We start from the raw sequence: 24,374 nt of genomic DNA on the forward strand, positions 1-24,374 counted from the left end.
GTTCGGCTAAGCCATCACACCATCGACAAGGTGCCTACCCTAGCGAGCCCCTTGAGTAAGCTCGTAGTAACAGGAGAATCCCGTCGCCCTCCTTATAGGCAGAAGGGCGTAGCTGGAATGCCCGTAAGCTCTAAGCCACATAGTCGGGGGCTATGGAGTTCGGCTAAGCCATCACACCATCGACAAGGTGCCTACCCTAGCGAGCCCCTTGAGTAAGCTCGTAGTAACAACAAATGAAGAAATATTGTTTCTAGAAATTGAAGTCAACATTATGATGAAATTTTCCGTACATTATATACAATGTCTGCAAGTCTGGGAAAATAACAGCTCGGGCGCCGGGTTTTTCGAACTTTTTATTTTATTTGACTTCCAAATTTGCTACAAACGTATACTGCCGGGCACATAAAGGTAGAGAGGATAGATATAATAAGAGACGTCATTCCAATTTTTATTTGTAATGTACCTGATTGGCGGGTATTAGGAAATTGCTTTCTACACATTTTTAGAAGTTTATATTAATATATATTGTGATTGTTGGAAAGAGGATGAATTGCTCAATTAATACGATCCTTTAAAACAATCAAAAATACCTCATGAAAATGTGTAGAAGCAATTTAAAATTACCCCTCAAATGGGACATTACAAATCAATTTCGCAAATTCTATGAATTGACGTCTCTTATTCTCTCTATCTTCTCTGGCTATAGGAAAAAAAAATGCTAGACGCCACTACCAGCGATCAAGTTGAAGGAATCCAAAACCTTCTATCATCAAAGCTCTCTACTTAGAAAGTAGCACTACCTCCGCGCTAAATGCCATTAGCACCCAGATAAATTGCGAATTAAATCAAAACCCCCACCATAGAACAGTACTCGTAGCGCTAGACCTATCAAAAGCTTTTGATACGGTCAACCATGGCTCGTTACTGCAAGACCTGGAAGGATATACCCTTCCCCCATGTCTTAAAAGGTGGACCGCAAATTATCTGGGTGGTCGGCAGGCATCGGTGCAATTTAGAAACGAAACATCAAAGCCAAGGAGAATTAAACAAGGGGTGCCACAGGGTGGTGTCCTATCCCCACTTTTGTTTAATTTCTACATATCTAAGCTACCTTCACCACCGGAAGGAGTCACAATCGTTTCCTACGCCGATGACTGCACAGTAATGGCCACAGGCCCAGGCCCACAGATCGATGAGCTATGCAATAAAATAAACGGCTACCTCCCTAATCTCTCCGGTTTTTTCGCCCCGCGAAACCTGGCATTATCACCGACTAAATCTTCCGCGACCTTATTTACAACATGGACGTCCAAAATGTCGACCATTTTGAACATCCACGTCGATGGCTCTACGCTACCGACTGTCCTACATCCCAAAATCTTGGGTGTGACGTTTGATCAGGATCTACATTTTGGTGAGCACGCAGCCGCAATTGTTCCGAGAATTCAGAGCCGTAACAAAATCCTCAAATCCCTTGCTGGCAGTAACTGGGGAAAAGATAAAGAAACGTTCATAACTACATACAAAGCAATTAGCCAGCCGATTACGTGCTACGCGTCACCCATATGGTCGCCAAGCCTAAAAATTACCCACTGGAAGAAGCTACAGGCCTGCCAAAATACTGCTCTCAGAATTGCCACGGGCTGTCTTCTTATGTCCCCAGAACACCATCTGCATAATGAGGCGAGAATACTCGCCATCAGGGAAAGAAACGAGATGCTGACCAAACAGTTCCTGTTGAATACCCAGAAACCTGAGCATCCCAACAGACATCTGATTGACGAGCCAGCACCGCCTAGGGGCTTAAGGAGTCATCTCCGTAAGCATTTTGAGGAAATACGGCACCTGAGAACCCAGCCGTATGAAGCGAAAAAACACAAGCAGGTCCTTGGTGAACTCCACAAACAGGCGTCGGACCTTTATGCCGGGAATTGCCCGGTGAATCCAGTACTCAAAGTAAAGTTTCCAAAACTTGCGGAAGAGGAACGCATACTCCCCAGGGAAACGCGTGTCACTCTGGCTCAACTTCGTTCTGGATACTGTAACAGGTTAAACTCTTACCTATCCAGAATCAACCCCGACATACAAAATGTATGCCCCGCTTGCAATGTGTCCCCACATGACACCAACCATCTCTTTAATTGTAATGTGGAACCAACGCCTCTAACACCCCTTTCCCTATGGTCCACCCCTGTTGAAACAGCAAGTTTCCTTGGACTCCCGTTAGAGGATATTGATGACAGTTTGTGATCGGTCGCGTCTGTTAGGTGGGGCGAAGCACTGCTACAACAACAACAACAACTTAGAAAGATATAAACACCACACCGGGTGATTTTGCATGTTTTTGTTCTTCAGCTTGGACAGCTTTCGAAACTTAAAAGTCTAGAAGAGGGTTCTATGTTTCTCTTGAGGGGACAGGCTGGAATGCACTGTTGGAGTATAGATATTTTTTTTAGTTCCTTGAAATTGGGCGCTTTTGTCGTCTGGTCTTAGGATGATCTGTGCTGGTGCACTACGTTAAAAAGTCTTGTCATGCCATTGCTCAAGTTAAATCTCAAGAATATGTTTATATAAATGTAAATAGGTACCTGCTAAGGGCAAACATGTCCTTAAAATTTCATTATTCAAATACAGCCAAGTGGCAACACCGACTTTATCCAATGCATTCATCCATTGTTTACTATATAGTTTGGCAGCTTAATTCGAGGTTATGTTGCGAATAGAGTGGAAGGCACTCGCAGGCCGTGAAAATAGGCACTCGAATGGAGTGGAATGAAGAACAGTAGGAAGACCAGAGTTGCATTGGATCAATCATTGCATCAATATTAAAGATAAATTTAGAAAAAATAATTAAATACTTGAGTATAAGCAAACATTTTCTGTCAATTACTGCAATTAAGGTGTCCTAGATGCTATATATTCCAAAATTATAACATTTTATGTCTGTTTAAAAATTTAACTTCAATTTCCCTAAGATTTCCGTAATATGGCCATTAGTTATGTTTGTGTATGTGTGCAAATTTTGAGCGATCAGCTGTTAGTTGCGCTACTTGGTAAAGTTTACAATGCATTCATCCGTTGTTGCATGCTGCATTATGCCTTATATTCTTTACTATTCTTAGCTGTTCGCTTTCCCAGCTCTTAAAACTTTTCCATTGTTCTTCGAGACGGTTGCCACTTTCGTCCATTTGGACAAAAATGGTTCTTTCCAACCCCGGTGGTCCCTTTTTTCAATTTTAGTCCTTTTTAGGCAAGTTTTGCACAGATTCAAAAATTGTTCAATCATTAAATTGTGGCAAATCAAAGGCAACTCCGGTAACAGATAATAAAGATGGACTTAACAAAAAAAAAAAAAATATTTTCTTGCCATTGATGGAGTCGGCGAAAAAATTTATTGAAAACAAAACTTTACATTAAGTGCACATGCAAATGACAGTACTTATTTTCAAGCTATGCGGACAAGCGTACCGAAGATATTGAGTGTTCCTCAATAATCCTTTCAAAACCCTTTGCATAAGATCTTTGTTAAAAATTTTGAAAGTCTTACATATCGTGTTACAGGTGGATATATACATATATATATCTCACATGAGTTCAAAGAATTTGACGACTATTTTTGTGTTAGGCCATACTAATCCTTAGCACTTTTGTTACACGTTGGCTCTCGTATTGAGAACCAATGGGAGTTGTGACGATATTAATATGTACCATAGATAAAGAATTCCAATCAGATAAAGTTCTTCTGCCGTTTTTATACCATCTAATTAGAGATTTCAAGCATATTTTGAGTAATATATGCATAGTAACTATATAAAAAATATTTAATAAATATGCCATTGCTACAAGTGGGAAATTTAAAAATCATTGAAATTTACTCTCGTGCCTAAAAGGGAGCATACCTGCTACATTTTAGAGAAAAGTGCGCTCCTAAAAAATAAATAGAAGTTATAAATGCTTTATTTCATTTATGATTAACTAAGTTCGCTAAATAATTCTGCGGCAGCATAGCCTAAATTGTTCCAATGCTCTTTTTAAAGCCAAACTCTGCTACAAGTTAGAGATTATTTCAATCAACAAAGCAATAAAAGGTCCTCAACGTTTTCCGATGAAAGTCTTAAAAATGTAAAACTGGTTTTATAATAATTATTTTATTTTGATGTAGTCCTTTATTTTTTACATGCAAATTACTGCTAAATTCATTACTTTTATAAAAAAAAAAAACTGTTGTTCCTTTTTTAATTTGTCCTTTTTTCGATGAATTTTGGTCCAAAATGCAAACATGGTATGGCAACCATGCTCTTGGCTATCCATATCCCCAAACATGTTTAAGGGGTAGACTTGCTTATGTGTGTGTTGCGGCGAAGTGGCTAACAATCACCGCAATCATTAGCAGCTGCGCAGGAGAACAAATGCTTTGCTCGCTGCCGCTGTTGAACACGTCATTTCCCCTTAAACTCATACGATTTTCAGCGTGTATAATAGCGGGGTTTTCTCGACATTGCTAACCACTATGAGCTATATTTTGTGCATGCATGCATATACATACGTAGCTAGCAGTTTTCTATTTGCCTGCAGTGTTGCCGCTGTTATCAAATACTTCAGAATTGATACGTGTTAATGCCTATTTTCAAATAATAATGTAATTACTTAGCGCATATTGTATAAAATGGCAGAACGGAACCTACATACTTTATACTGACTCCGAGCGACAGTTGCAGATAAATTTCGGGTGTGAAGCTTTTCACGATGGAAATACACTGTGAGGGTTTGCGAAACTACTGCCGAGGGGCGACACCGCTTAGAAAAACGTTTGCTTATGTATTTTGAGAGTGTGTCTCACGTTACTTGAACTCAGCACAACACCACGGTGGGAATACGCGTGGTGGGGTGGTAGCGTGCACCGTTTATCCTGAGCTCACGGCCGGGCAAAACAACTTAAAAAACTTAGAAACATGTTTTTCCAATTTGAAAAAAGATTTTCTAAGCGGGTTCGACCCTCGGCAGTGATTTGACAAGCACTCGGAGTGAATATCTACCATTAAAAGCTTCTCAGTGAAAACTCATCTGCCTTGCAGATGACTTTCGGAGTCGGAGTGAAACATGTAGGCCCCGTCCCGTCAGTTTGTAGGTAAAATTAAAAGGAACACGACGCAAATGCGACGAAGCTCGGCCTAAAATCTCTTCGGAGGCTATCGTGCGTTGCATTTATTTTATTTATTGAAAAGTGTATGTGTGTGGCAAGGACAAAATATTTATATATATACAACCAGCTATGTATGGGTGATTCCAACGTTACGGACGTTCCATCCCCACACAATGTTTTGAGTATAAAAACTGCGGCAGGCATTGGATCAGGCAGTTATCTTTTGTTATAAACAACGACATTCGTAGACGTCAATCCAATCCAATTACAAATATTTTTAATATGACAAGAGCCCGTGACTGCCAAACTTTCGTCATTTTATGAAAGCCTTAATTTTATCAGCGCATACATCCAACTGAAACAAGAATGTTGGTATACTATGAAGCTTGAGTCATAGTGGGCTTAGCAGATATCGTGCAAAAATGTTCAAAACGATAGTTCTTACTCTCGTCATTCTATATAGGCTGATTTTCATATATTTTCTTCGTAACGATATTAGAAATCAATAGCGTGATTGCCGCACACTTTACATAGTACATACTAAGCTTTGTCCAGCCAGACAATTGCAAAATTTTTATTTCGAAAACATCTCAAGCTTTAATCCGTACATTTTAAGTTATTTTTTGACTGATACCGAGAAAAATGCAAAAATAATGTCTGTTAAATTGTTAGATAAATAAATACAGGCATTCTCATTTAGGCTTAATTATATTTTCCTACATTTTCTTTTACGATCGTTGGACAACTTAATTTTTAACGCGGTTGTATTAGCTTCACTTGTATGTATGCTTTTTCGTAACTCTCTATGCTAGGCGCCCAAAGGAGAGTTAGACCCATCTAGCAGCAATTATTGAAGACTCGCTGCAGAGGTTAAATAACTCGCTACAAAACGAGTTGTGATTAATAGCGGAGACACGAACCTCTGTGCTACGGTGCTATCAACATCAAATATCTAAGTGGATTGTAGATACTAAAACGGTACGATATTTGCATGTTGTTTAGTTTTTTATACCCAGTTGTACTTGTACACAGCGTATTATAACTTTGATTGGATAACGTTTGGTTGTACAGGTATTAATCTTCTCATATCGCGCCAAATTATTGTAATTTATTTGTATATTCTAGCAACTTATCATTAGATTAGAAAAACTGTGTAAACTTTTTGAAAGCAATACAAATAAAATAATTTTATTTCGACGGCGACGAATTAAATGTGCGGGCAATTGTAATTTGGACTATCGACTCATAAATGTGTCTTAGATTGAATAATTGGCGAATGCAATATGTAAATAGTTTAATGGTTGCAGAATTATTTGATTGATATTAGGGATATTAATTCCTGGATCACGCCATCATGTAGAGAAAATAGTGATTGAAGAAAATAGTAAGAAAAATATGTATGCATATTAGACTGGGCTCAGGAAAAAAAGTTCCACCACGCATACCCAAAAAAATAATTTTCGAACCTGCGAAATTTCATTTTTTATACTTTTTTTCGACTTTGATTTTTAAGGTTTTTTTCATGACCTACTAAAAAAATTTTCATTTGATTGTAAAATTTTCATGTATACATTTTTGGTTCGGACAGGGTATACATTTGAAATTTTTTTAGTAGGTCTTAAAAAAAACCTTAAAAATCAAAGTTGAAAAAAAGTAAATAAAATGAAATTTCGCAGGTTCGAAACTTATTTTTTTGGGTATGCGTAGTGGAAATTTTTTTCCTGAGCCCAAATCCTATCGAAAAATCAATGGCGCGATATCGGTTAACTTTGTCCATACAATGCATATCTAAAAATATGCAACTTTTGCCAGGAAAGAAAATTGCAACAGAGATAAGTAAAGTAACGACACAATAAGGAGTTCGATAAAATCTCCGACATTGGGCTTCCGGTCATGTACATACAAAAAAATTGTATAACCTTCCATCGTGCCAGGTTACAAATAGATAAATGGAAAGTTTCTTAAAAATCGATTTTTATTGAATACTTCGATGCGTGTGATATGTAACGGAAAATTTTGCCCTACGTATTGTATTTCCAGAAGCCTCTGAACCATGTTCGAGATTTCACGAAAAAATATTAAACTTTTTTGGTAGCCTTCTTCAACTTGATTGGTGGTAGCGCCTAGCCATTTCTTTTATAGCAGATTAAACTAAACCGAAAAAAATCGGCATTGCTTATCCATTCATCGGTCCATCCGTCCGAGGAGTCATTCGCAAATATTTTTTTGCCATCATTACTTTCTTTAAAATAAATATATTGTGATAAAAATTCAACGTACTACTTCTTCTGACCACGACGGAAACTCCTGCCGAAAATGGGCAAAATAGGTATGTAATCACTCCCACTTTTTATATATTAAATGTTTTTTCAAAATAAGCAATAATTCTGTGATAATTCGATACTTAACCTTTATGCGCCCGGCAGTCTACATTTGTAGCAAATTATTATGATTTTTTAAGTCGATTAAGCGCTTAAAATTATTCGAACTGTTGTTTTACCTACCCCTACTGGTCCTACTTAAAAAAAAAAACACCATCTCCCAGCTGGTATCCTACATTTGTAGACATTATTTATAATGTATGGAAAATGTCATCATAATGTGGACTTGAATTTGTCAAAACATGATTTTTTCATTTTTTGTTACTACTAGCTACTCAAAGCGTTCACTAGGGTAGGTATCTTGTCGAGATGTGATGGCTTAGCTGAACTCCATAGCCCCAGACTATGTGCCTGAGAGCTTAATGGGCATGTCATCTACGCCGGCTGCCTATATGAAGGGCGGGGAGATTTCCATGCCCAAGAACTTCTTCTATTGGAAGATTTGCAGTCAGAGGGTATATCCGGCTGTATTTCAACGCAATCTTTCCGATACCTAGTGTTGGTAACAAGGAGTAGAGAGAGAATAGAGTCATAAGCGAGAGTAGACAAAAGCGTTACAAGCGATAGGTCAAACTCTGGGAGCAAAATAAGCAGACAACTAATGAGGTACGTTATGGAACAGCAGGTTAATCCTAGCGGAGAAGAGGAGCGGAGAAGCCTACGCATCAGAGGAATTAAGAGAGCCTTTCCCCAGTACCGTGACGTTTTTAAAAATTGTCAAGTGCTATCTAAATTGATTTCTTTCCTGTTAGGCGTCTTTTCTCGCGGAGAGTCAGAGATGTAAACTAGTAGAATTTATTGATAAACAATTTTAAAAGAAAGATTAAAATTTAAAAAAATTAGTTAAAATTAACAAAAAACTATAGAATTTTAGGCAAAATGTTGTTTTTGTAGGTTATTGTTATAGTAAAAAATTAAAAATAATAAAAAACTTAAAGCAAAGAATAAAAAATTTAAATGAATATGAAAACAAAAATAATAAAACAAAAATAACTGAAAAGTTAAATAAAGTTGTGGAAATTATCGGAAAAATAAAGGTTTTAAAAATGAGAAAAGTAAAAATAAAAAATTATATCTTAAAAAAAATTTACAAAAAACATATCAAAAATTAATGATATAAATAAATTTGGAAACGACATTGAATGTAAGATTATAACTTTTTAAATTAAGAAAGTGCCTATAAATAACTCCGACGAGGTTTCAGGCCAAGCTTCTCTTCCGATTTGCTTCGAGCTTTTATTAATTTATCCTTGAAATTGATGGGACGGGCCTGTATACATGTTTTACGCCGACTCCGAACGGCGTATGCAAGGCAGATTAGTTTTCACTGAGAAGCTTTTCATGACAGAAATACACACTAATTGAAAAAAACTTGTTTCTAAATTTTTGATGTTTGAACCCCACGTCCACGCTACCACCAACCACGGCTGCCGCTGTTGCCATACGCCTGGAAACTCTGAACGAATAATTTTTTTCTAATTCGCAACTAAAGCAACGCCAATAGAAGCGCCAACAACAACTTAATAAGACCTACAAAACCCATAAGAAAACAAAACAAGTAGCATTCAAACAAATATTTGAGACGAATAAAGAAAAAAATATTTCGAAACTTCCATGGACATTATGTAAAAAAATACTTTTTCTGATATCTTAAACTCGTCTCCTGAATCGCTTTTCCGATTGCCCGTTCAAATAAAAAAAAATAGGTAAGGCGCCTTTTTAAGCTGTTCTAAAGCGTTTTCAACCTACAGCCGAGATAGAGTGATCTTGCACTCAGCCGTCGGTATCTATTGTATTCAGAAATAATTTAAAAATAAATCTCTTTACAGATGAATTCACCAATTGTCAAAGTCCAACCAAGATTTTTTTTTTGGCACTCAATTCCGGTGTCGAGTGTTTGCGTGGGAGTTTGGCATCATTTTTGTTTGCGTTGTTTATTATGTATTTAAAAAAAATTTACGTAGTATTCTTCACACACATACCCGTATAAAAGCTACATATTTATATTTTTGTATTCTTTATTTTCCTTTGCTTTTACTTGCCGGCTTTCCATTGTGTTTATTTATTATGTTTATTCATATGGTTGTTATTGCTAATTCTTGTTTTTATTCTTCTTATTGTTGTTGGTCATCAAATTGTGTTTTACGAGTGTACTTAATTTTACATACTTACATACATGCATACATACAAACATTCATACATATGTACATACATGCATGTAAATCTACGTAGTACAAATATTTAAATTATTATAAAAATATATATTTTATCAAATCGTGTGCTTTGTCGTAACTGGTTTGCGAGAAATTAAGTTTAAAGTATGAATTTGATTTACATATGCGCAATATTTATTTAGTATAAAATGTTTTCGTATTAAGAGTATAAACTGACATACATACATATGTATATATTAATGGGCTTAAGTAAGATCTTTTATAATGTCATGAGGAAAACTTTCACAACGGTATTACTGGAAAACGTGGTCAAATACACTGTGCAATAGTATGATAGATGTAATGTAGCTCTTAGTTAGACCGCCTGAGCGACACACTCGATGCCAGTGGCCAAGCGACAACAAAGTATACAATAGGGGGACTCATGAAAGCATATACACTTATAAGGTGTAAAATTATATCCATTTACACTTGCTGTTATATGAACGCACCTAGTAATACTCTTGATAAACTTGATTGTTTATCGGCTGTATTATTGCCGAACATTTTTTTGATTGTTATACAAATTAAAAAATGCCACGATTAAGTGAAAAATCAAAACTAAAATGTTTTTACTAAGATATACTTGTAAATGACTTGCTAATGTTGGAGATTTCTGATGAAAATGCCTGCTGTAATGTCTGCAAGGTTGCATTCCTTTGAGTTTACCGCGTTTACACAATGAAATGTGCGCGTAAATTTATACAAATTGTGTAAATGATTTTTCATACAAAATTTGACAGCTCGTTTACGCACTAGATAAATTTATATGTTTACACACTTTATAAGGCATTTATACGGTTACATGAGTCCCCCAAATAACTTCTATATTTTAGCGAAAAGTAAAGCAATAAAATAAATTCTATTTTTAGAGTAGTAGAGCAGCTCTTCTTGAGGATGAGTTTGAATCTTTTACTTTGTTTGTTTTTCGATGTCCTTTTTATTTTATTTTTTATTTTTTTTATTTTGAGATTGATTATTAAATATCATGATTCAATCATTAGATCTTTAATGTCAGCAGAGCTTCGAGACTGTTTGCCAAAATTAGAAATCGGTATGGGTGGCTTTTACGAAGCAAGGAAAGTCCAGAATAATTCAATCCCTTCCACGAAAATTGTAGTAGAAAATACCTTCATTAGTATACATATTAGTAGCGATAGTAAATTTGTAAATGCAAACAGGTTTTAGGGAAATTATTCACTTTTGACTTAATATTTCGTAAAATGATAAGGAATTATATTGCTTTTATCGTTTTTTCAGAATATGTTTGAAGAACGCCGTACTTGAAATTTTTATTTAAAAATACACTATTTCAGTATTTGTTAAAAAACCGACATTTCTGTGCATAAATTCAATAATTATGAAATGAGATAAGAGGATTATGAAAAAAAAAAAATTGAAATACAATGTTCTTCAACCTAATTCAGAGATAGGGCCTTTGAAACAAATTCTGAGATAGCGAATTTTTGAAAAATACTTCGAGGTAGGGCTGGTTCAGTTGCTTTGATCTCACAAAAAAATAGAAAAATGGCAGACTTCGTAACAACTCAGGCTTTTACTTTGACAGGAGAGTTAAGCAGTTCAGTTTGTACACAAGGAGTGCATTTACCTTTTTATTCTGAAACTTCGGAGAGCTCTTTTCTGTTTAATGCCCCTATTACCGTTTACAACTCAACTCTGGTTGAGTTGAAATTTCGCAATTTGGTATTACAGATTACAACTCAACCTGTCAAAAAAATTGTCGGTTGAGTTGTCTAGTCTAACAATTTTTTTTTGTGGCATTACCGTTTACAACCTTGTGTTGGTGTAGTTGTCAAAGACGTCAAAATCTTACAACTGATTACTAGCAGTTGTCTCATACAATTTTGCAGTTGTTTTGAAAAAATGTAACAACGAACACCTAATTTTTAACAAAAATTTTCAAAGTTGGTATCAAAATACACGTTTCGACCTCCGATTTAAGAATCGGAAAACAAATTTTAAAAATTTAATTTCTAATAAAATCTAATTTCATGTGGTTGTATTTTGCCAGATTTTTTGTACACAATAATGCTGAAAGGCACTGGACCCACCCAGGGTTATTTTTACAAATCGCGACCAAAGGCCGCCAACGCAGAACGATGTTCTGTGCACAAAAACTGTGGAACGGGCCTCATATTTCGGACACTCTCGGCCCTTTTTGTGGGTTTTTGTAAATATTTTTCGACAGAAATAAAATTTTTAATTTCCGCTTTCGAATCCTAAAAACGGAGATCGAAACGCGTCTTTTGATACCACCTTTAAACGTTACCAAAAAAAAAAAAAAAAAATTTAAACCGGTATTAAACCTTTTTTAATCCAACAATAATCAACAATTTTGTACACATTTATGGAAAAAAACAACGTCTAAACGAATAATTACATTGAATAACTTTTTGACTTTATGGAGCGACATTCCGAAGTTGGACGAGGCTGGCCGCAGTTCGGATACAGCCAAAATAGGTGAAATTATGCGAACGTGAGTCTCATTGATACTAATCACTACTCCTGGGAATCCTGTTTTAGAGTAAAATAGAATTTTTGCTGTGTGGGTTTTAATCCACTTCGCACAAATATGCTCCTCAATAATATCTAAAACCAGTCCAACACCAAAATCATTTCCACAGCATTTTTGATAGCTGCCATCAGCAAGGAATCTGAGTGTGGCGCATAATTTTAAAATAGGGATAAAGCCTTCCCTCGAATGCGTTTGCGGAAATGGTCCTTAATTGTGTTTAGTAATGAGCAAAATGCTTCCTTTCAAATCTGCAAAATAACTTCATTTGGGGCTCATCATTTGTCACTTAAACATTTTCTTACTTGGCTTGGTGGTTCGAACGATCACGCTAATGTTTTTTGTTTTCGCGACATATCAATCACCAACATTTTCGCCATTATAAAATAGATTTCATATAATATCCGTTTTGCTTTTAATAACAACATCACTTGTAAATCCTTAAATTTCCGCTAAAAATTGATCAGCTGTTCATTTATCTGTCAAATCATCACTTTCTGAAGTTGGCAACTCAATTGAATTTCAACTGAAATAAGTTGTAATTCGTAATATCAAACAGGAGTTGAGTTGTCTTAAAGTTGAGTTGTTTTAATTACAACCCAACTAAGTTGAGTTGTAAACGGCAATAGGGGCATAAGTATTCATGAAATCGTTCCGGATTAACTGTTAATTTGGAATATTCGGAACTACCTCTTGTGGTTAGAATATTCGAAATATGTATATAAATTATATTTCAAATATAAAAATGATTCCATGAATACTTAAATGTACTCGAATGTTCAGAACAAACGGAATGAATAAGTTAACATGCTCAACGAGTACAACAGTTCTTTATTGCAATTCTAGTATTTAATAACGGCGTTTTTACATGTTCGAAGGTTTACCGAAGTGCAGAGTCTCTAGTTTGCGAAAAATTTCCTTTATTCATCGCCACTAGTCCAGGATATACAACCAGAAAAATATTAATTATTATTGTAGAGGATGTTTGATATTTTTGGAGGCGTATTAGCAGTCGACCGTTGTTCTAGACTTCTACCAAATATACCATAAAATCAGAAAAGTAATGCAAAGTAATTTACTTCAGATATTATTTGGCAATTGTAAATTCTTTGCTTCCTTTTTCAATTTCTAATATATTTCATAAGTTTGCAAAGAAACAACACAGGTAATGGCGGTACCCCAGCGGATTAGGGGGGTTAGAATATACCCGCGGTAGGTATGCCTGTCGTAAGAGGCGACTAAAATACCGGATTCAAGGGGTTTGTGTAGCGCAGCCCTTTCAGGTTGCCAGCGCAATACATAGCTTCTCCAAACCCAATTGTGAACCTCACCTATCCGTAGCGAATTCTGTTTTATTAACAGCCGAGGCTATGGAGACCCCGAACTCCTCATGGATCTAGGGGGTTGGAGGGCGGTATAGCCTTCGGGGAGTGTCGTTATCGCAACAACAACAACAACTGGTAATGGCGGTGTGTGTATTAAAAATAATTTTGAGACGATTTTCTTCATTACACTGGGATTATTTTTAACAAATTTCGTTTATTTCCATTCCTTATGCCGCTTCGTTCTACATGTGTTCATCAATTTAATTTTACGCACGATATTTTGTACTCATTCTGCTTGTGGAGAGAAACACTAGCCGTGTTTTTTAACACGCGTATATCCGTTTACGCTTAAACTTTATATGGACTGCTAAGCGACACACTTTAAATACACCTCTGAAATTGCTGGGCGTAAATTTTGTCCTACTAAATTTCAATACGCATTATACTCAGATGTAACTGAAATATGTGTCTTTGTTTCACCCTCTACACTAATTCTATCTATTCTATGTGTGTCCACAATTCATCGTAACTGATTCAGCTATATGTTATACCCTATGGTCATCAGAGCGTTGTGTCTCCGCTTTTCGGTACACCATGTTGCTGTAGCTAGTTGTTTAACCACAGCCGCTAGATGGGTCTCCTAAGGATTATCTAAGCGAGGATAGGCGTTTTTTTTTCACGCGCAAACGAAACGTATACGCGTTTGAAAGAAAAACACGGCTACTATTAAACTATTTGTAGTAATAATTATTTATTTACTTACTGTTCATTTATATGTTTTCGTTCATCTTCACATTAGTTGTACCGTTTCTCTTTGTATTTTCTCGTTACAGGGCATACGTCATTCACGTCTAGTTTAAAGATATAAGTATATATGACAAACAGATAGAAGGACATCAGCAATATTTGCGTTAAGCATATCCAAATAAATACTATAAAATATCGTCCAAAAATATCAACAGCTGAACATCAGCATCATAAGAAAACAACAACACGTCAGCTGACGGTAGTCAACATATTTACGAATGACAAAACAATACATAGTATAAGTAAAATATAAAACACAACAAAACTAAGAAATAATACAAAGGAGCTTAAAAAAACAAACAGAAGTGTGAAAATTTGAGTTACTCCAATTAACTCCTTTTTTATTGTTGGACCATTGCTAATTCAAAAATGTTTATCGAAGATGATGCCAAGTAAGTACAATTAAAAAATCATAGCCACAATTTTTTCATAAAGTTTGTCATACTCTCAATATTAAATACTCATGCTTACGTAATTATATAACTTTAAATGTCTTATTATTAAATATATATGCATACATATATCACATATTATTTATTTTACCTTTTTTGGTTTGAAGTCCACTTGCTGATGCCTTGGTTACAAGTTATCTCAATAATTCGTTCGTGGTTTTGGTTTTTTCTTATCTTCGTTTCATTATATGTGCTAGCATTTTATTTTTATTGCAACTTATGTTTGACAGCTTGCACTGCAAAATTTTTAAAATTTACATTTTTAATTTCGTTTACCGGCCTAGCATAACTTGCCCTTTAGTTTACTTACTTTCAAAACGAATCTATCCTTTCGAAGAAGAGTTAAACCATCTTTGCACATCCGCTAATCTACAATAAATTCACAAAAAGTTGGTCTACGCGTTTATCCAATCCCTAGGAAGTAGAATGTGGTCACGATTTCCAATGATTCGAGGGAAAATTTGGACAGCTAATATCCTAGTTCCTAGGGATGCGACATATTTGGTACGTGTATATTAACTTTCGTGGATTTATTGTAGATAGGTGTATATGGAAACATGGTCTTAGTGCGTTATACAATCACGATGACCTTTTCAGCGCACAGCCTGAATCTGTTATTTTTCGACCCTGCCAATTCTGAACATTTATTTTTAAAATTCATTAAGAAGACGTTGGCTGATGGTATCGGGGAGGCAAATGCTGACATTCCTGTCATCTCAGAGTTACAATAGACGGGGTACGGAAGTGTGACGGTTATGCCTTGCGCAATTGAATGGAGTGGCCTTGCAGAAAAGAACAGCCTCGTTGCCTGATTTATAGTGGGAGAGACTTCGCCGCCCAATACTGTTGGTAAATCATTCCACTCTAAATACCATTCTCGCCTGTTTTATTTACTCCCACTTCCTCTATTATATATATACATATATATATATATTATATACTGCAATGTCGCATTAAAAACTGCTTGTGACAAAAAAATTAAACTTGAACAAGTTTTGGTCCTTTGTTAAAATGACTTTTGGTCCTTAAACATTTTTGCGAACCGTAAGTCAATCTAGAATTTTTGTGTGTGATAGTATTTATTTTGAGCACAATGCCGATCATTATTTTAATTTTAAAAATGTACAGCAACGAATACATATAAAAATAACAAAATTGATTAAATTTAAAAGAATGAAATAAAAAAATATATAAATAAAAAAATAAAAAACTGCCATCACACCATATTTCGCTTATCAATAGGTACAAATTGTTTGAGCAAAGAATTTGTTTTTGCAAATGTAACAGCCTTTCAAAATTAGCGTTTGTATAGATGCAAAAATACAAATATACACAATAAGAGTTCTTAAGCTAGCCCAACTTTTCCAGGTCAATCAAAAAGTGAGAGCGTACTAAATTGTACTATGTTTAAAACTAATTGAAGACATGTTAATTTAATTTGTTAAACTTGTTTGTTAGAAGAATATCGCAGGTCGGCCTAGCTTAACTTTAAGCTTTAAGAGAGAGCGATAAGTAAAGGGAATGAGAGTTGTACAGAGACGGAAGACAGGAAAAGGCAGAGGGGTGAGTAGAGGTGATGGTTAAGCGAAAGACAAATATTTAGAGAAAGAGGAGAAGAGTGAGGAAGAGGTATAAGGTTACAAAAAGGAAAGTGGAGAAGGATAGGAAGGGGGAGAAAGAAGAGTAAAAGAGTAATAATGATAAGCTGTAACGACGCTGCAAAAAAAGAGCTATTAGAGCTGTCTATTTCTCATGGCGGAACCATACAAGGTGGCAGCATGGTGACATACCTACAAACATAAATAAAAGTTGCATTTACTTTGTTTTTGTAAATTCGATGGACTAATGTCAAAATCGTACTGCGCCGGCACTGTCAGAGCCGCTGCTGTTGCTTATTCTGAAGCGAATTTCGCGAAGTACATCTGCTAACGTGAATGGTCCTGTTGACTTCACCGCCTCTGCGACCATTGTGTACAAAACAAGTGTGATATCTTATCCGTCAACAGCCTGGCAGGATGTTCAAGTGGCTTCACCTAGTTAATTTAAGCCTGAAATAATCAGAAGCCCATTGGTGAGGCGTTTTAAGTTCAGGCATAGCATCGGAATGCAAAAAAATTCTTTCAAAGTTGAATTATTTTTCAGTTCATTCAACAAAGCTTTTTTTATCTTTATTAATTAAGACTGCGAAAAACGTCCATGCATTCAAGGCTACATGCATGCATCCAATATAAAGAGACAAATATTACTAATATATGGATAAAATGTGGTTAAAAAATTCTATAATCCTAATCCAAAAACTATTATTATTTTAATATAGAATAACATACAAAGCTGTTCTGCATTCTTTTGTCAAAGTACCTACTTCCGCATTTAAAAATATTCTAAACTTTTTTATGCTAAAACAAGTAAGGAAGGCTAAGTTCGGGTGTAACCGAACATTACATACTCAGCTGAGAGTTTTGGAGACAAAATAAGGGAAATGAACCATGTAGGAAAATTAACCTAGGGTAACCCTGGAATGTGTTTGTATGACATGTGTATCAAATGGAAGGTATTAAAGAGTATTTTAGAAGGGAGTGGGCAGGTGGACGCCTTTTCGAGATATCGCCACAAAGGTGGACCAGGGGTGACTCTAGAATGGTTTTGTACGATATGGGTATCAAATGAAAGGTGTTAATGAGTATGGGAGTGGGCCTCAGTTCTTTAGGTGGACGCCTTTTCGAGATATCGCCATAAAGGTGGACCAGGGGTGAATCTAACATTTGTTTGTACAATATGGGTATCAAATGAAAGGCGTTAATGATTATTTAAAAGGGAGTGGGCCTTAGTTCTTTCTATAGGTGGACGCCTTTTCGAGATATCGCCATAAAAGTGGACCAAGGGTGACTCTATAATGTGTTCGTACGATATGGGTATATAATTAAAGGTATTAATGAGGGTTTTAAAAGGGAGTGGCCCCTAGCTGTATATGTGAAGGCGTTTTCCAGATATCGACCAAAATGTGGACCAGGCTGACCCAGAACATCATCTGTCGGGTACCGCTAATTTATTTATATATGTAATACCTGCCAAGATTCCAAGGGCATTTGATTTCACCCTGCAGAACTTTTTCATTTTCTTCTACTTAATGTGGTAGGTGTCACACCCATTTTACAAAGTTTTTTCTAAAGCTATATTTTGCGTCAATAAACCAATCCAATTACCATATCATATTTGGTATAGAATTATGGCATTTTTTTCATTTTTCGTAATTTTCTATATCGAAAAAGTGGGCGTGGTCATAGTCGGATTTCGGCCATTTTTTATACCAAGATAATGTGAGTTCAGATAAATTTAATTTCAGTATATATGCATGTGCTTTTAATAATAATAAATAAATTGGCGCAATATACATACCTCCGCTTTGTTGTAGTCAGAGCAAAATTTTTGTCGAGCTGTTTAAGTTTATTATTAATTATGTGTTTTATGCCAACTCGGAACGGGAAAGCAGTTGAATTTCGCTTTTAATAGCAGAAATACACTCGGAGTTTTTGGAAAACCACTGCCAAGAGGGACCCCGCTAAGAAAACTGTTTTGTAAAGTATTTTGATGTAGCTCCTCGCTGAACTTGAATCCAGCGCCGCCGGGATATTCGGACTTTTAAAATTGTTTTACAAAAAAAACAAAGCAATAACCAAGGTAAAACAAACAAACGCGTAGAGACAAATAAACAATATGAAAATAAACGAACACGTTTATTTTTTATGGGTAAATAATGGCCTGGGCTTGCCTTTAGGGAACCACTTAGGCACGCCATGTACATAATGCGAAACCGTTAAATTTGTCGAAGATAAGGCATATCTCGGTTCAGCAATAAAAAGTATCCATTTTAAATAAATCAATAATAAATGGAAAGTAATGTTGTACAAATTCTTTGTTTTTTGTGCGATTTGTTGCTTATCTTGTGGTTCAAGATTTTTAATGAAATTTTAAATGACAGACTTGTCGATATTTATAACTTTTTATCGTTGAAATTATGTTGTGCGACCGACTTTGAGCTGATAAGTTTGATATCAAAATCAATAACAGTTCAATGTACAAAAGTTTTTGATAATATTTTTGTAAATGCAGTAAATACTTTTGGTGTATTAACGGTCGCCGTGGTGTGATGGTAGCGTGCTCCGCCTATCACACCAAAGATCCTGGCTTCACGCCCCCGTCAGTGCAATATTAAAATTTTAGAAACAAGTTTTTTCAATAAGAAGAAACATTTCCTAAGCGTAAGTTTGGCAAACACTCGAGGGTATCTCAGTATATTCTGAGTGAAACCTCATCTGCCATGCAGATGCCGTTCGGAGCCGGCTTAAAAACCAGTAGGTGCCGTCCCGCCAAGTTTGTTTATTTGGGCGCAATATAATATACGCCGGGTTAATTTCGGGATCGGATTTATAAAAGCAAGATTATCTTGAAATTTTGGTAAGCTAGATTTAGTAAATTTCATCTGATTTCTTTTTTTTTCAGGATTAGGGGCGTTGAGCACAATTGTTGGGGGTACACCTTTTTATGCCTTAATATTCACAATCAGCCATGGAACTTAATTTCAATTTATCAGTGATTAAATAATGTATAATTCTATAAGGTTTTTGTCTGCAGGGACTCGCTATAGGGTATCCAACAACGTTAACAAGCACTTGATATACATACATACCTAGAGAAAAATCATATTGTTACGAATATTAGCAAAATTAAGGGGTGCTGCCATCTCTAAGCCGATGCTAAGCAGCGCCTTGCATGCACATCCATAAATCAATCGTTATGTCTACACATATGTAGGTAGACGCAGCTGAGAGCAACGCACAAGCACATGCAGATATCTTATCTGAAATGCTCCTAAAGGTATGCAATTGTGATTGTGGAAGTGTCGCTCACACATACAAGGGCATGGGGCATGAGAGAAGCTATACAAATTATACATCTGTAGTTGTAGCTGAGAAGTTTATAACTAACAAGTAAGTTCTGGAATTAGAAAAGCCTAGAAATATGCAACGAGGAAGTCGGACAGTATAAAAGGGCGACAACAGTGGAGTATAAGTATAAGTGTTATTGTGAAGTACTTTAATAAAGGCCATTTTTCCATTATTCAATATTGGAGTTATTTATTCAACAGTTTAGTGATTCGAACTTAGCAGAAGGTTGCAAATAAGGGAAATTGCAAGTAAATTCGTTACAATATATTGATCACATTTCATTCATAAACCAAAGACTCTGATCTGGAACTCATGGAAATTAGCCCGCACGTTGAATAATGCACCTTTATTGAATCGTTCAAACAGATCGGTCGGTATTGGTTCAGAAAGCCGGTAGTATGTATAACTTCAAAACTTAAGAAATCCGAGTTAACTCCCTATACATCTGAGCGTGGATGTCTTGTCTAAAATCTTATCACCTCGAATTAATACTAACTTGCGACTAGCAGCACGCGACTTATGTTATTATTTTACTTTTTGTTGCCGTTTTCTAGTCTATGTTCTTAGTCTCAAAAATCGAGATAATAGTCGCATGTACATATGTATATATGAGGAGTTCCATATTAAAAAGGAATAAGTGCGCATACAATTTTTTAGAATTTCGATAGAGTCATATTCTAATTTACAATATCTTCCGACTGTTCATAAAAATTATAGGAATAGTTGATCTTACTAACATAAAATTCCGATTAAAAATTTGGATTTGTACTGAGAACTGACATTTTTTGATTACGCTTTTTCAATTTTCTCGAAAATTTTCGATTGTAATTATTACGTTTTGATTTGGAACTTCTCATATATACATATATTAGGGTAGAGCGAAACACTTTTTTAAAAGCTTTAGATGCAATATGTACGTTTGTTTTTGACCTCTAGAATTCCCTTTGCTTTGTAAGATCTAATTTTTTGCAACCCAAAAGAGATAATGTATCACCTTCTAAAACTTTCTACCTAGGTGTCGCCACTCAGAATGTTTCACAAAGTTGCCACCTATTCGAAATAAAAAAAAAATTGCATGAGATATGCCGATATGGGTATCAAACGAAAGGTATTTCACTACGCATTACAATAGGGACATTTTAAAGTAGGGTTGCCATTTACGGTTGGGGTAGTTAGATGAAATAGTACTCTACTTACTCATGTTCTATTAAAGCTTTAAAGGAGAACATTAAAGTTAAAAATCTTCGTAAAAAAATCTTACACATGATTCGACTTAATTTTCTAAATTTCATACACGCTAATAAAATTGAAATGCAATATAAAGGCACCGTTGCAAATTCTAGCAAAATATATTTAAATGCATATTTTTGGCAAATATAAAATGAATGATTGCAATTTCTCACAGATTACTATTAGAAAAGATATATCAGCATGGTAATTTGCTACCGTTGAACACTAGAGGCATATGTTCAATTTGAAAACGACATCTAACCATTTAACTATTTATGACCAGATGGCGCTTAGGGAAGTAAGTTGACATTTAATTAAACTAACTGATAGTTGTCATAACTGATAGTTGTCATTCGTGAAATTTACAAGTTTTGGAATGTAATAAAATTGTGAGACTTTCATAGTGTATAACTAAAAAATGTTTGAAATTAATAATTCGGCGCATGAAGATACTCGACCTAAATAACTTAGTTATCGATTTCACTAATTATCATAACAATCCGTTAAACTATAGGCTGGAATTCCCATTTCCAATTTTTCATTCCAGTTCATTTTGCGGTTAGTGTTTGATATGTTTTTGAAATCTATTTTTAAGGAAATCAAATATTGGAAAAAAAAAATATATAATATATGTGCATATAAAAAAAGTCGAGTTTGATTAATGATGACATGTAGAACAAAGTAAGTTATGCGGCATACTCGAAGGTTGCCGAGCAAAGTTCGGTCGCCCAGGTACTTAACTTTGATTGGATAATGGTTGGTTGTACAGGTATAAAGGAATCGAGATAGATATAGACTTCCATATATCAAAATCATCAGTATCGAAAAAAAAAAATTTGATTGAGCCATGTCCGTCCGTCCGTTCGTCCGTTAACACGATAACTTGAGTAAATATTGAGATATCTTCACCAAGTTTGGACCCATAATAGTTTGGTATTGAAAATGAGCGAAATCGGATATAACCACGCCCACTTTTTATATATATGTATAACATTTTGGAAAACACAAAAAATAAAATAAATAAATGTAAGGCGCGATAACCTCCGAAGAGATCTAAGGCCGAGCTTCTCTTCCAATTTGCGTCGTGCTCCTCTTGATTTTCCCTACAAATTGGCCGGAGGGGACCTACATGTTTTATGCCGACTCCGAACGGCATCTGCAAGGCAGATGAGTTTTCACTGAGAGCTTTTCATGGCAGAAATACACCCGGAGCGCTTGCCAAACACTGCCGAGGGGCGACCCCGCTTAGAAAAATTTTCTTCTAATTGAAAAACCTTATTTCTAAAATTTTGATGTTGCTTTGCCCGGGAGTTGAACCCAGGGCATACGGTGTGATAGGCGGAGCACGCTACCATCACACCACGGTGGCCACCAACACAAAAAATACCTGATTATTTAGTAAATAACACACCCAGAATGTTGAAATTTGACGAGTTGACTGATATTGAGACTCTTGATAAAAATTTGTTTAAAATGGGCGTGGTACCGCCCACTTGTGATAAAATAAATTTTACAATAATTACACTGGACCACGAATTTTAACTTTTTTCTTTACCAGAAACGCCGTTATGAAATTCGTATGTAAAATCACCCCCTGATTTCGAAAATTGAGTTCATTTTTGATTCTATGGTACCGTTTTTGAGATATTTGCAATTTACCGTTATTCGAAAAAACCAAAAAGATGGCTCCCTTTAATTACGTAATAAGTTTACAGAATCGGAAAGACGATAAAATTTGCTATAAATGCATCATACATTGTTTTTTGCTCAACCATATAGTTTTCGAGATATTAGCTCATCATTTCAGATTTTTGTTTTTTTTTATGAAAAAATATGAAAAAAATTACTTTTTGCGAGGGCAGCATTCCAAAACCACAATTTTTTTTTCCAAATATTTTTTATTTACGTAAAGCTCTGTTTAATTAGAAAAAAGAAAAGCTATCATCGAAGAAAATCGATGCAAAACTACGCAAGTTATAAGCGATCAAATAAAAATACCCAGGTTGCGCAACTTCAATGTATGTATACATACATATATTAAAGGTATAAAGTGCAAATGGGATATTATCCGGATAAACGAATAACACCATAACAATGATAATACTTTTTCTTTAAATAAATCAAATAGTACTTTTAATACTCGAATTGTTTTATAGTAGGTTGAGTGGTTGCATCGAAAGGAAGAGTGGTTGGGTTCGAAAGCTGCTGTAGGCATGTAATTATAAACATGTATTTCCGTCACTTATGGGTAAGTATGCAGGTAGATTTTCAAAATTATAAGACACAGAAAATTTTTAAAGCCTACATCTAAAGCAGGTAGTATTTTCTTTTCCCGGCTTCGTATAAAAAGGAACCTTTCTGTCTAGGTAAGATTTGATTTTTTAAATTTTATTCTCGTTCCGAGTATAAATATGAGTTAATGCGCCTTGAAACTTCATAGCATCTGCAAGGCTCGCCGGAGATAGTTCAGTTCATAAGTCAAATTTCAAAACCGTGATTTAGTAAAAAAAATAAAATGAGTAAAAGGACGCGAGAATTTGAGTGTAATAACGATCCAGATATGTTCTGTTTCATGTGCGGCCAATATACTATCATAAGGCGACGACGAGTATTCTCAGATCATATGAAAACTTTATAGTCCAAGTATTTTGGCATTGAGCCTAAAAATGCTGAAAAACCATGGACACCGAACACTTTGTGTACATCGTGTCGAGTAGAATTGATTCAGTCGGAATCCGGACAACAAATAAAATTTGATACACCAATGATATGGAGAGAACCTACTTGCCATTCAATAGAGTGTTATATTTGTCAAACAAAAGTACTTGGCGTTGGAAGATCAAGAAGAGTAACCTATGCCAGCGTACCTACAGTGACATTACCAGTACTACATTCAACGGCAGTTGCGGATCCAGTTCCATTGTCAACAGTAACATCTGAGTGCGGGGAATCAAGTTGTACTGAATTTCGCATGGGAAAGGAGAGAAACGTTCTATCACAAGCACAACTTAATGACTGGATAACAGATTTGGAACTATCCAAGGAAAACGCCGAGATCCACACTTCTCGTATGCAACAATTTAAATTTGTATCATCCGATGTTAAGGTGATATATTGTAGAACTCGTCACGAACCATTTTCCAAACACTATACCAAGAAAGACAGTATATGCTACTGCAACGACATTCCTGGTTTATTCAAAGAGTTTGGTCAAACATATGATTCAAAAGAGTGGCGATTGTTCATAGACAGCAATAAACTGAGTTTAAAGGCTGTATTATTGCATATTGGTAACAAAAAGCCTTCTATCCCGCTAGCACATGCAGTAAATACAAAGGAAACCT

At 35.5% G+C, this 24,374-nt stretch overlaps 1 protein-coding gene across 3 annotated transcripts in view; it reads left to right on the forward strand.

Annotated features, from left to right (window-relative positions):
* Positions 1 to 24,374, forward strand: part of Acsl (Acyl-CoA synthetase long-chain) — an 80,217-nt gene that overhangs the window by 19,003 nt on the left and 36,840 nt on the right. For all 3 annotated transcript variants that reach the window (XM_067770500.1, XM_067770497.1, XM_067770498.1), the window contains exon 2: positions 14,429 to 14,794. In XM_067770500.1, the coding sequence (XP_067626601.1) occupies positions 14,772 to 14,794 (23 nt within the window). In that variant the 5' untranslated portion in view covers positions 14,429 to 14,771. The remainder of the gene's footprint in view (positions 1 to 14,428; positions 14,795 to 24,374) is intronic.

This window comes from Eurosta solidaginis, chromosome 3 (genome assembly GCF_040869045.1).
Source record: "Eurosta solidaginis isolate ZX-2024a chromosome 3, ASM4086904v1, whole genome shotgun sequence".
Classification (NCBI taxonomy): domain Eukaryota; kingdom Metazoa; phylum Arthropoda; class Insecta; order Diptera; family Tephritidae; genus Eurosta; species Eurosta solidaginis.